This window comes from Octodon degus, unplaced genomic scaffold (assembly GCF_000260255.1).
Source record: "Octodon degus isolate 3935 unplaced genomic scaffold, OctDeg1.0 scaffold00026, whole genome shotgun sequence".
Taxonomy (NCBI): domain Eukaryota; kingdom Metazoa; phylum Chordata; class Mammalia; order Rodentia; family Octodontidae; genus Octodon; species Octodon degus.
Window position 1 is genome coordinate 16,645,886 of NW_004524602.1, and position 13,668 is coordinate 16,659,553.

Here is a 13,668-nt window from a genome sequence, read left to right on the forward strand (position 1 = left end):
CGCCCTGCAGCTGTGCACCTGCACCAACCTGTTCCCTTGAGAGCCTCTTCTTGATTATGTCAGCCTCTGACAACAGAAATTCTAACCTAGTCCTGTCTAGCATACTTTTAACAGCCTTCAGAGTAAACATTTGCTTATGAGGCACCCATGACTTGTATGTAGAGCCATTTGCAGAGAGGCTGAGGTCCAGATCCCAGCTCTGACACTTAATCTGCCTTGCAAACGAGAGGTTACAACGCCAGCCCCACGCAGCCTGCCCTCACCTACCTGCCTGGACTGCTCTCTGGCTTGGTAGTGCTGCTGTGAGGGATGTGAGGATGGTTTTGGATCTCTAGTTTTCAAGGCTAATTATTTTCCAGCTAGGTCTTATTTTCAGGGCAGCACCGTAAGTAGCCTTGTCTCCACTCACCGCCGCATCTGCTCACCCAGCGCGGGGAACCAGCCTGATCACAGGGCTGTGAGGCTCCAGCGCTGCTGTGGAGAGCGAAGCCCAGACGCACAGCCCCTCATGTTGGCTGTTGTTGTTGTTGAGGTGCTGCCCGTGCCCCAAGGGCCCCAGACTGGGCACCCACTCTCCAGGTGTGGACCCTCCTGAGGGAAGCAGTTTCCCCAAATAAGCGCAAACATGACGTCATTGTGAATGTCACTGTGAAGAGGGTCCATGGGAGAAAATGAGGGAGTAATTCAGGTGGGGACCCTGGGAGGGCTGGAAGGTACCAGCGCAGGAGGAGCTCTGGGGTTGGCATGGCCCCGGCGAGCTGGTCTGAGCGAGGACATTCTCACAGCTGAATCCTCCAGGAAGGAAGCAGGGGGGTGGGGTGGCCGCAGGAGCAAGTACTCGGCCTGTGGTGTTCAAGGACAAAGGCTGGTGCCTCGCAGTGAGACCTACCCCGCACTGTCCGGGCAGCTTGGCACGGTCCCACACTCATCGCTCGGCACCCTGCCCCCCGGGGAGACTGGATTTGAGACCAGCCTTGCCTCGTTTTGCCTGACAGGTGTTGCTGGTGACCTGCAGCAGTGCTGCTCCTGGGCAGTGCTAGGAGTGGGGCGTCCCATGGAAAGGGTGGGCGGGCGGGCGCGCCCAGGCCAGGAGGCCCAGCTGGACCTGCAGCCCCTCCCTTTGTCACACAGGTACGCCATCCTGACCAAAGCCACCTGGCCAGCCTGGCACGGCGATGAGAAGCAAGGCGTCCTGCACCTGCTGCAGTCTGTCAACATGGACAGCGACCAGTTCCAGCTGGGCAGGAGCAAAGTGTTCATCAAAGCCCCCGAATCCGTGAGTGGCCATCCTGTGCTCGCCTGCCGGCCCTGTGCCGACTGATGCTCCCTGCCCTCCCAGCCTGGGCGGCCCCTGTTGCACGCGGTCACACCAGCTTCTTCACACAGAGCACTTCTCATGTGTGAGAGACGTCGCCTCTCATGAGTTCATGTTACTTTTTTTGTTACTGGGACAAAATATACAACAGCCACAGGTTAAAGGAAGAAAGCTTCAAACCTGTGCAGTGTGTAAAGGTTTCAGTCCATAGTCAGCTCGCTCCAAGGCTAGGCAGCAGGCAGAGGGGAAGCAGTCCATGGCAGGGTGGGCAGGAGGCCCAGGCAGCGCCCTTCTTCTTTCTGTCTCTTTATTTTCTATCCAGGCGACAAACCTCCTGGCTGGTGCCACCCACGCCCAGGGTGGGACTTCCATTATGCACACCTAAAACTATGCTAAACCCATTTCCTTGTCACACAACCTTAGTACTAATATCACACGCCCATGACCCACCTACCTCCCCAAGTCCCCACCCAGGAGAGTGGGAGGTTTTAGGGTCGTCTAGATACAAGCCAGTGTATACTGAGAGCCATGGACACAGCGCCCCTTAGCTGTCCCCTGTGTCTCATCAGAAAGGGGCCTTTTCCAAGCTGGAGCCTTGTCTGGGTGACAGAAACAGAACTGTGACACATAGGCACAGGCTGTTTCCTTGGGGGCAGAGCCAAGTCTAGGCCTGAGTCCTGGATTGTGCTTGAGGACCGTCCAGGTGCCGAGGAAGGGTGAAGGAGCAAAGCTGTGGGTCTCTGGAACACACATGCTTCCTGTAAGACAGCTGCGCGTGTGCTGCAGTTCGTGCAGCTTCTGTCCACTACAGATGGACGCGGGAAGCCTGGGGAATGTCCGCGGCAGAGCAGGCAAAGCCCCTGAGCGATTGTGCCCTCTAGGCACAGGCTGTGGGTTGAGGCCCCTGGGGTGCCAGGACTCAAACTTAGGGCCTCACGCTTGCCTGCTGGGCAGGCGCTGCACCGCTGAGCTCTCTCCCCGGCAAGGACGTTGCTTCTTAAATTAGGCAGTTGCTAGAACAGAGATCTGGCATCCTTGAGTCTCGAGGGCCCCACAGTCATCACAAGACTCCACTTCAAGAGTCAGCAGAGAACTCCGCAGAAATGGTCGCCAGACCGAGGGGAGACAGTGGGAAGTTAGGAAAGACCAAAGTGCTGGCCTGGAGGCCGACCGGGCCTGGCCGAGCTCCATCCCTCCTGCCCCCTGGGACGGGCCTGGGGCTCAGCACTCTGGTGGCTTGAATGCTTGGCTCCGGAATCGTCATGATGGCTAAATAAATAGCACATCGTAGGGCCGTTTATGAAAAGTCTGTGGCAGCATTTCCCACTCTGAGCTATTTGCAGCTTTGCAGCAATGTCATTTCCAAATATAAAGTGGAAATGTTGTCATGCGCCATTAAGCCACCCACAGGGCGGTTCCGGGCCTTTCTAAAACGGGACGGCAGGCTCGTGCGCACGCCCTGAGCACTGTAGGTTCCGACCGCTCTCACTTCTCAGCTTGCTCAGCGTTCCTGTGGAATTAAGATGACCTCAGTGTTTTTCATATTTTTTAAAATTCTGATTCAGCTGAGCTTGGAGAGTTTAGATCCAAAACTAGGACTTATTTTTGGGTTTTCTTCACTTTGCTTTCCTGCACTTGCATTTGTGCCACTGCTTGCCTCCTGTCCATGCCCAATCTTGACCTGCGGCTGCTTTGCAGAGGCTGGCTCTTAAGATCGGTTGTCTGATTGTGCATCAACCTTCACGTAGGCATGCTGGATTCACAAAATAACCTGCACGCTATGCTTGCTTTTAGAAGTCAGCATTGGCCAGCAGACGCCAAGCATTGCTTTTACTCTCTCCCCTCATGCGTCTGTGTTGGCCGGCCGGCCGGCCGCCGCCGCTGTTCTCTGTTAGGACTCAGCTTGCCGGGCAGGGCTGCACCACGGAGCTCACTCTCCAGCGCTGTTCTCTATTTTTGGATGTTCCTGATTTCTAACTTCCCGGGCTCTTGGAAAAACCCTAAATGGTCTGTAAGAAGCTAGGGCCACTCACCGCTGCACCACTCCTCTGAGTCATAAGTGCATGCTGTGTGACACTTCACGGTTAGCTCTGGGAAAGGAGAAGGAAGCCAGGCTTGCTTGGAAACTCAGCAGAGCAAAAGAGGCATCAGTGTGTGTTCTGCCTGCCCCAGGTGCTGGCTGGCTTCTGGAACCTTCTGGAACTGGAATGGCTTTGGCAGGGACTACTCATCTTTCCCTTGGGCTCACAATGGCCCGGTGTATCTTTTCCCCGGAGAATTGATTTCCCACAGTGGATGAGAAGGCTCCCCGACCCTGTGCAGGGTGGTTAAGCACAGATTTACAGAGGCAAAACCTGACCATGCAGGTGATGAGAGCCTGAGGACCAGGGTTACCGCATGGCCACCATGCACCGCTCTGGGGAATGCAGCAAGGAGCCTGGCAGGTGTCCAGGTGATGAACGGTGCAGTCGCGGGCCTGCAGGATGCCCGACTCTGTGGACACTCCGCGCACTGCAGCCTGGCTGAGCTTGGGAGCAGCCGTCAGCGTGGGCTATGGAGCAGGCCCAGCAGCTCATCCGTCGGGGAGGCTCAGGCAGGGGGCCTGCCCAGCGCGGGCGCTGCGGTCCAGGCTGGCCTGAATGCACTGTGTGGCCCAGGCTGACACTGCCAGCATGCACCCAGCTCTTGTTTTTTTTTGTTCCGAATGCCTTCAAGGCATGACTGGCTGGCTTGAGTTGTGGGGATCGAACCACAGCAACCTGAGCCTGACGGCTTTGTTGAAGCAGCCACTTAAAGAGCTGAGCTACTTTTAAAGGCAGGCCCCCAGAGGTTTTTCTTTTTTTCTTTTTTTTTTTTTTTTTTTGGCAGAACCGGGGATTGAACTCAGACCCTTGCGCTTGCCAGGGAAACGCTTATTCCACAGAACCATCTCCCTGGCCCCCCAGCTCTTGCTTTTTAATGAAAGCAAAAACATAGAGGTTAAAAAATTAAAATGTCTATGGCCAGAGAACCGTGCCACACTGGTCATTCATTCCGCCTGGAGCCGCTTCTCGCGTGTATGCTGGACTGCATGCCCGCCCTGAAATGCTAGCCACAAAAAGCGAAGTCCAGACCTTCGGGGCGGCTCACGGGGGCTTTCTCTGCACTCGCAGCTGTTTCTTCTAGAAGAAATGAGAGAGAGAAAGTACGACGGGTACGCCCGAGTGATACAGAAGTCCTGGAGAAAGTTTGTGGCCCGGAAGAAGTATGTCCAAATGAGAGAAGAAGGTATCGTAGTGGTTTTTGTCCTTTGTTTCATCTCCGTGAGGTTGTGCTCAGATGAGTTATTGAAAAATTGTAGACCGGGCGTGGTGGCGCTCTCCTGTGATCCCAGCGCCTGGGAGGCTGTAAACAGGCGGATCACTACGAGCCCGACCTAGTAGTGAGCCCCTGAGCCCCTGTAGACCCCTCCCTGAAATGCAGAAGTTATGTGACTTGGCGCCCCGCTCACGGTTCCTTTCTGTGCCTCTCGTCTCTTCCTCCATTTCTGGCTCGGCATCCTTTCTTCCTGTGCCCTCTCTCGGCAACTGCAGCCTCAGACCTGCTGCTGAACAAGAAGGAAAGAAGGCGCAACAGTATCAACCGGAACTTCATCGGGGACTACATCGGGATGGAGGGGCACCCCGAGCTCCAGCAGTTCGTGGGCAAGCGGGAGAAGATCGACTTCGCGGACACAGTCACCAAGTACGACCGGCGGTTCAAGGTACACGCTCCAGCCCAGGGCTTCCGACCGCGCCTCGCCTGTGCACGTGCAGCTTGGGGTGTCGCTGTTCTCCGTTACTCAAGGAGGCCACAGTCACTGTAGAAAGATTTTAAAAGCCTGGCCAGGCCAAAAGAAAAACGGCCTCTTACGCACAGAAACAAGCACTGCCGGCTCCGTGTGCGCGACCTTCAGACCTTTTCCGGTGGAAATTGCATTTCTATATTTAGTTCTACTGAGAAAAGCAAATACGCCTTACATACTGTTCTGTATCCTGAGAGTTTTTTTGTTTTTGTACCGGGGAGCGAACTCAGAACCTTGCTCTTCTTGCCAGGCAGGCGCCTATGCCGCTGAGCTGTCTCCCCAGCCCCGGAGGATTTTTTTTAATGCCAGAAAAAACTTTCATATCTTATAAATGTATCAAAGTGAATTATTTTATGTACCTGCACAGTATTCTACTCAATAGTTTATTTCTTCGTTTGTTTTTTTTGAGATAGGGTCTCTCTACAATTCAGGCTGGCCTTGAACTTGGCGTGATCCTCCTGCCTCAGCCTCCACAGGTGGGCAATACCACGCCCAGCTCAGTGCTTCATTTTTAAAACCAACTGCTCATTAATCAATGCTTATTAGATTTTGTTGTCTTTTCTCTTGCATTAGGATAAGCAATAATGAACTAAAAGTTTTTTTTTTTTTTTTTTTTTTTTTAATGTACTTGGTACAGGGTCTGCAGGGTCTGCAGGGTCTCACTCTGTAGGTCAGACTCATGGTGATTCTCCTGTTTTTGGCCTCCCAGGCACTGGGATTGCAGGCATGTACCATCACGCGCAGTCTTAACCCCATCTCAGTGTGCCCCAGGGGAAGGCCAGCATGGGGGATCAAACCCCAGCTGCTGCGCTCTGCCTAAGCAGGAACTTCAGTCTGCTGAGCCATCAGGTCGGCCCTGAGCTAAAAGTATTACTTGAGTAAGAAAGATGCTGTCGTGCTAGCACTGAGTCACTCGATGCATCTCAAACACAGCGCCGGCCGCTCCAGTGGCAGGCTGGAGCAGTGTCCCACGTGGCCCCATGGACACTGGCCTTTCTGACAGCTCCTAGGATTGCTTGGCTGCCGTGTGGTCATCTTTGATTATTAGTCAGTATTGCTACAATGAAACATCAGTTTTTTTAAAAACATGGTGGACTCCCAAGACAATACATGCAGACACCAAGGGGTGAGGGGTGAGGGGTGCTGGCCATTGTGTAAGTTAAGCCCGATGTCAGCATCTCCACCTCCATCACCCTCTTCCCTCTTGGGCCAGCTAGATGACAGAGGGAGCAGCCATCCTGGTGGCAGTGAAGATCTCCCTCCTGTGGCAGCGTCCATCTGCCGCAGTCACAGTCTCCCACGTGGGCCTGTGGACACTGGCCTTTCTGATAGTGACATCTACCTCTCCTTACAGGTCGGTCACAGCGGCCCACGTGGCCCTGTGGACACTGGCCTTTCTGACGGTGACATCCACCTCTCCTTACAGGGTGTAAAGCGTGACCTGCTGCTCACCCCAAAGTGCATGTACTTAATCGGAAGAGAAAAGGTCAAACAGGGCCCAGACAAAGGCCTCGTGAAAGAAGTGCTCAAGCGGCGAATTGAGATGGAGCGGATCCTGTCCGTGTCCCTCAGGTGAGCACAGAGAGTGGCCACGCCTCCCCCAGCTTTGCCACTTGTGTCCCCAGTGCAGTCGGTGGTGGGGAACCTGCCTTCTCCCTGGGGGACCCCGGGTCCTCTGCTCCCACAAAACCTGGGACAGGATGGAGATCCCAGTGTGTACTGCGCTGGCTGCTCTGGGCTGGGTGCCCTGTGGTGTAGCAGACCCTGCAGAGGGATTGAAGTCCTGGCTCTGGCCCGCCCACCCTGTGCTAAAACCTGCACTCAGGGCAGAGCCAGGCTCAGCTGTCCAGGAGCAGAGGTTTCTTTGGACTGCCACCGCCTACAGCCCACATGTCCCCAACACCCCCAGTTCTGGGCATTTGGGGGCCCGGGCTGCTCCTGCAAGGTCTCCAGCAAGGCCAGATTGTAGGTGCCCAAGAGCACGAGCCACGCTAGAGACAGCCCTCGGCAGGTGCTCATACCAAGCTCTCTGACGCTCACTAGCCCAGATTTCCACCCTCTGGTGATGTTTCCTTCTCCCCCTGCCACTGCGGGTGCAGTGTCTCATAGTAAATACAGAATAATGTACATATTTGAACCCAGGGCCTTCGCCCTGAGCTACATCCCCGGCCTTTTATTTTTTATTTGGAGACGGGACCTTGCTAAGTCACTAAGTTGCCCTGGCTGGGCCTGAATTTGAGGTCCTCATGCCTCAGCCTCCCATGGTGCTATTACAGGCAGGGGGCCCCTGTGCCAAACTCCCAGCCGCTCCTTGGTTCTCTGGTTTTGTGGTCTGGAAGCTCCCTTCCTCGTGGTCTTTCCCTTTCAGAGGCTCCTTGGTCTACAAGCGTGCCGGGCTCTCAGAGCATAGCGCAAGTCGTTGGGCACAGAGCGCCCGCAGGTTGTAGTTCACGCATCTCGCACTTGCCGGGAGAACGCCACCCCCTCTCCTTTCCACAGGGGCTTAGGCCAGTGACCAGAAGCCAGGTCGGGAAGGTGGCCAGAGGGGTGCTGAGCATGGCTGAGCTGAGGGGTGTGGGTGTGCGGGTGGGTGGAGTGCGACTGTGAGCCCGCAGCTCCCAGGCTGGCTCTCCTGCACTTTGGAGAAGGAGCTGCAATAGCTGTGTGCCTTCTCAGAAATGTAGGAGACTTGACTGATGATGGCTTAGGGCGTGCTGGCGGTCAGCCTGCGGGGCGGTCAGCCTGCGGGGTGGTCAGCCTGCGGGGCGGTCAGCCTGCCGGTGGGGCAGGCTCGACCCTGTCCTCTCCCACAGCCCACCTGACCCAGCGTAAAGCAGCTCTCGCTCCATTCAGCTCATCCTGTCCCATACAGTTAGGTGGGCATGGTAAACAGAAGCACCACTAAACACTGTGTAAAAGTATTTATCATTCCTTGGTCTGGGGATGGAGCTCAGTAGCACAGCACCTGCCTGGCAAGGCCCTGAGTTCAATTCCTGGTACCCCCCCCCAAAAAAAAGGTATTCATTACTCCTTACGAATGATTGTGGTATTGTGATTATTCTTTAGAGGTTTTTTTTTTTTTTAAATGTTTTACATTGAACTATTTACTTGAGAATAAAATATCTACATTCTGTTTCAAAATAACCCAGTTTGAGGCCAGGCATAGTAGTACATGCCTTTAATCCCAGCATTTGGGAGGCCAAGGCAGGAGAACTGCCTGAGTTTGAGGCCAGCCCGAATTATAGAGCAAGACCCTACAGAGTGAGACCCTGCCTCAAAAAGATTTTTAAAAATTAATAAATAACTCTCAGACCAGTCTGGGAAGGACAGAATGGGCTACAAATAAATAAAGTTATGACATGTGGCCATTCATTCTACTCTTACCTGTTTATATATTTGGTAAAAGTGTGTGTGTGTGTGTGTGTGTGTGTGGCAACAGGTCCAAGACGGAACTCAGGACCTTGTGCTTGCCAGCAGGCTCCTATGCCACTGAGCTATATCCCCAGTCCTCAGTATTTGGAATTCTCCACAGTAATTTTTTTCTAGGTTGTAATGGACATTACAATTTTTTTTCTGTTATTTTTGTTCTGTGTTGTTATATTTTTTGAGACAGGTTCTCACTATGTCCTCTAGGACGGCCTTGAACTGGTGGGGCTGCTCCTGCCTGTGCCTCCCAAGTGCTTGGGGTTGCAGGTGCGCACCACCACACCTAGCGGTGGTCAGTGAATTCTGAGGAATCTTTTTTTCTTTTAATACTGAAACTTCGTAAAGCTTTCACTTGTAAGGAAAAAAAAAAATCTCATCGGGGGGAAAAAGGCCAACAGCACAGAGAGATGAAGCCCATGGCTACTAAAAGGAGCAGCGAGACGCCTGGCAGAGGAGGTCCATACTCACGTCGGAATCCCACCAGAGCCTTTGGCCGCCCTGAGACCAGGCCAGGCGTCACAGGGGATGCCCAGTGGACGCGCGTCCTGCAGCTCTGTGTCCCCCGGCAGGAGGCCGGCACATGCTTTTGCAGGACCCTTTCAGCCAAATGCTGGCTTCTGACTCAAACCTGAAAAGCGCAGTGTGCTGGGAGGTCCAAAGGGGGTAACAGCCGAGCGCCAACTCCGGGTGTTGAGACTGAGTCTGGGCTCACCCTGCCCAAACCCGATGCCCCTCCCTTTCCATTGCTGGCCACCAGCGACTAAGACCCAAGGCTCCCGGCCTGCCTGCCGGGGTACCCAGACTTCTGAGTACCTTCGTGTGCCTGGAAAAGCAGCCCTGGAAGCGGGGCTTGAGACACAGGTGCCCAGCCCTGGCCACAGGGCCCCTGCCTACGCTAGCACCCTGCGTCCGCGCCGCTGTGCTGAGCTGACGCGTGCGCTGGTCTCGGCTTCCTGTGCCTGGCAGCACGTGGCCCTCAGGTTAGACTGAGCACATCACCGCCTAGAAGCTGGCATTTCTGGTGCCCTGGCGCTCTCAAGAGTGGCAGGATCCAGGCGAGCTTTACTTTCCTCGTTGGCTGTGTGTCTTCTGAGGCACTGAAGGCAGCATTTGTTCCGTGGTCAAGTCAAACTTGCGCTGGCGAGGCAGCACACAGCTGTAATCCCAGCCCGAGAGGCTGAGGCTGGAGGACTCAAGTCGCAGGCCAGCCTGCGCTACAGGGAGACCCTGCCTCAGACACAGACACACACACACGTATTTATAAAGCCTTGAAAGGCAGGACTATTTTTGGAAATTGTCTTTTCAGCTTTTTTCAAAAGACTCCTTTAGAACTGTACTGTTTTATTTCCAAACTTCATTATGCAGCAGATATATTAGTGAAGAGAGAGACCTGCTAGCCATACAATAAGCCACTGAGATAGAGAATTCAAAAACAACCGCAGACCCAAAGCAGAACTGAGTAAAGAATTTTCCAGCACAAGAGACAGCGTCAGACATCTGTAAGGAATTGGCGCTTGTACGAGTGCGTGAGTGAGACGGGGGTGAAGTCCAAAAATAAGTCTGGGTTTTTTTGTTGTTTTTTTAAGAATAAACCTAAAAGCTTTGTTTCCCGGACCAGGAGCGCAGGTGGGGTGCAGGAAGGGGCCAGCGCGGGGCGGGGTGGGGCCAGGCCTCATCTTCGCGCCAGCATCCCGGAGGCGCGGCTGGGCGTGGGGTTGGCCTCCAAGTGTCCCAGCCGTCTCGCTGGGCCTCATGGTCCTGGCCGCCCTTGAGTTCTGGCCTGCTTGCTTCCCTCTTCCCGAATGCGCTAAGGAAATGTCTCAACTCTTAAGCACAGTAGATTCTCAAGGCAACTAGTCTTGGATGCACCTCACCCTGTTGACTAGTAGCCGCCCTGCCCTGGTGCCACTGCCACCTGGCTGGACTCTGCGCAGGTGGCACCCGGCGCCCAGCCACCAGAGCAGGCAGGGTTTCCATCCTGCCCCCGCCTTGCCGTCCCTTCTCCCGTGGCACACGCGTCAGCAGACTTCCTGGTGCCGTTTGCCCGGAGCGCACTTCCCGAGCAGCTTTTCCCGAAGCGCTGAGTCTGCCACGGCAGGCAGCTCCAGAGTGTCCATCTGTCTGTCATACTCCCTGGTGAAAGTCACCCTCCGAGACACCTGGGCACGTCTCCACTGCAGCCTGGGGCTGTGGTGGCGCACAGCAGGGACACAGGGCGCTTCCCTGCTGCGGCTGCTCTCCACCGAGTGCACTTCCCACTGGGCCCTGCCGCCCATCCCTGTCACACGGAGTGCACCCCAGTCTGGGCCCTCAGGGATCCTTCAGGGCTGTGACCTTCCTGGTCCCCCAAGGTCTCGATGCCTCTGCCTCCCCTGTCTGCTGCCATGGCCCACAGGGTCCCCACACTTCATGTCTCCAAACTCAGAATTTTCACGACAGTGTGCACTACGCTCCCACCCTCTGACTCAGATCCACGCGTGGAGTTGCTCGCGTCCCACCCCATTTCTTCAGTGGCCTTCCAGGTGTTTACGGCCTTGAGAGCACAGAAGTGGGACTTAAAAATGTATTCTAAAAAATACAGGCTAAGTTGTCCTTAAGTTCTTGGTTTTAGAAATCACACAGAAGAGAAGGCTGGCTAGATAGGCTGAGTGGACTAAGTGCCTACTTGACAAGTACAGGGACCAGGGCTCGATCCCTGGCACCACAGGATGCCCCAGCCCTGCCCCCAGGTGTGGTGACCACCCTTGTAGCCCCAACTCTGGGGAGGCTGAAAACAGGGGGATCCCCACAAGTTGGAGCTGCATCGTGAGACCCTGTACCAAATACATTAAAAAAAAAATCACGTGGAAGAAGTATTTTGATTATGTTCTGGGTCAGCTATAAACTTCCTGTGAAAACAGATTTTATCAATTTTATTATGTTTTTTCACATCTGTATGAGCATTTTTATTGTTTTAATAACAGCCATTCTGACTGGAGGGAGATGAAGTCTCAGTGTAGCTTTGCTTTGCATTTCCGTGGTGAAGGCTAAATATAGTGAGCATTTTTTCCACATTTTTACGCCCCTTGCAATTCCTTTTTTATAAAGTGTCTATTTAGATTATCTTAATGATTGGAAAATCTGATCTGTTATTTTTGTTTTTAGTTTTTGGCATATTGTCAATATTAACACTGTTTCAGATGAATAGCTGGGAACAGTATTTTCTCTGAGAAAATCTCAGAGAACCAAAATATTTGCATAAAAATAAGAGTAGCTGAAGGGCACAATAAAATAGTGTTTCTTATTTTACAGCTTATTTTCAGGATCTCACACATTTTCATCTTTGAAAGAAAAGCACGTTATTTCAAGCTTCAACTGCATTGTTGTACAGCTTCCTGTCTTTTGCTCTTGTTGTTTGCACTTTGTGGTGTCTTCCGAGGCTGAAGCTGTGACGTTGCTCCCTGCACGAGCAGAGGGCAGACAGCACAGGAGGCAGCCCCGGCGGTGTCACTGTGCCACTCGGTGCGGTGCTGGTGTTGCTGCTGCTGGAGGCCTGGAGGAGAGAAGGGAGGAAAGGGAGGGAGCGAGCACCGAGGCTTTGCAGCGAGTGACCGAGCTCAGCAGTGGGCGGAGAGCGGCTCGGGCACAGCAGAAGCCAGGCTGGGGGGCTCCTCAGCACCAAATGATGTTTATAAGGTGAGTGTTGGCTTTAAAACCTTCATTGGATCTCCTTAAGTTCCTCTGCTGTCTTCGCAGTACCATGCAGGATGACATCTTTATCCTCCATGAACAAGAATACGACAGTTTGCTTGAATCTGTCTTCAAAACTGAATTCCTCAGCCTCCTAGCAAAGCGTTACGAGGAAAAAACTCAGAAGCAGCTACCTCTAAAGTTCAGCAACACGTAAGTTGGGCTCTGGGGTCTAGATTTCTGGTCCCGCCCAGGAGCGGAGAGGGGAGCCTTGAGGCGGGGCCCCACATTCATGCCTTGGGGAGCCCCTCACCCCTCCCTGCAGGCCTCACTTACCCGGATCGGGTAGCCTGCTGAAAACAACCCTTGCTCCCCCAAGCCATGAGGGCAAAGGCAGATTGGCATGTCACCAACAAAAGGGGGTTTACTTAGCAGTGCCAAGGGGAGGCTAAAGTGATTGGCAGAGGGACTCGGATTCCCCCAGTGACAGTGAAAGCTGCTGAGGGCCTTGTCCGAGCCCCGGTCCCTGTCCTGGGTCACCACTTTCCTTTTGGCCACCTGCTATAATGTACCTGATGCTGGCATCCCGCTGAGCAGTGAATCTCACACTTGGGAGTAGAAATGGCTTGGCCCTTCCTCCCAGATATTATAGTGTGAGGAAGTCTGAGTTAAGGACCAGGAAGCAATCTCTTGCTGCCTAGACACCTAGGCACCGTGGGGACACCCAGCGCCGCCGTGGAGCTGGGAGTCAGCGAGCCTGCTGGGTTTGGGCTGTGTCAGGCTCCTCCTCTCTGGGTGGGCTCTGCAGTGACCGCCCTGTGCGGAGGGATCTGCCCCACCAGTGTCTGGCAACCCTCTGGCAGTGACTCTGGCCGGCCTCTAAGCGGGCCCCTCCCTCGCCCTCGGCACCCAGCAGCAGCACTGTACCAGCTAGCACGGTCCCGCTGTCCCGGCCGGCCGCAGGCAGGCAGGCAGGCAGGATCCCAGCCCAGTCGGGTCTGCTGATTCCACCCCGTGGGCCTGTTGTAGGCTTGAGCTGAAGCTGAAGAAGGAGAACTGGGGGCCCTGGAGCGCAGGGGGCTCCCGGCAGGTGCAGTTCCACCAGGGCTTCGGCGACCAGGCCATCCTCAAGCCCAGCAACAAAGTGCTGCAGGTCAGCATCGGCCCCGGGCTGCCGAAGAACTCCCGTAAGTACTGCTCTGTGTTGCTAGGGACTGCCTACACTTAGAGGGGGTGTTGCCCCCGGAGCAACGGCAGAGAAGTCGGGGAGGGAGTGGGAGGGTGAGCCCTTCCGAGTGAATTCAGTTCGTTACCTGAGATCCCTGGCACTATACTATTGATTATGTATTTAAAAATTTTGGCTGCAGATTTGCCAGCCCCTTCCAGGGAGGTCTCGCCAGCAACGCAAACGCAACCCTCTGCCAGTCTGAAAGAA

The 13,668-nt window shown here is 54.4% G+C and overlaps 1 protein-coding gene across 1 annotated transcript in view; it reads left to right on the top strand.

The window, feature by feature from the left end:
* The window catches only part of Myo1e (myosin IE), a 171,974-nt gene that overhangs the window by 139,668 nt on the left and 18,638 nt on the right, over positions 1-13,668 (top strand). The window contains exons 19-24 of the mRNA XM_023712658.1: positions 1,132-1,276; positions 4,468-4,582; positions 4,888-5,057; positions 6,565-6,710; positions 12,300-12,446; positions 13,263-13,420. Of these exons, the coding sequence (XP_023568426.1) occupies positions 1,132-1,276; positions 4,468-4,582; positions 4,888-5,057; positions 6,565-6,710; positions 12,300-12,446; positions 13,263-13,420 (881 nt within the window). The remainder of the gene's footprint in view (positions 1-1,131; positions 1,277-4,467; positions 4,583-4,887; positions 5,058-6,564; positions 6,711-12,299; positions 12,447-13,262; positions 13,421-13,668) is intronic.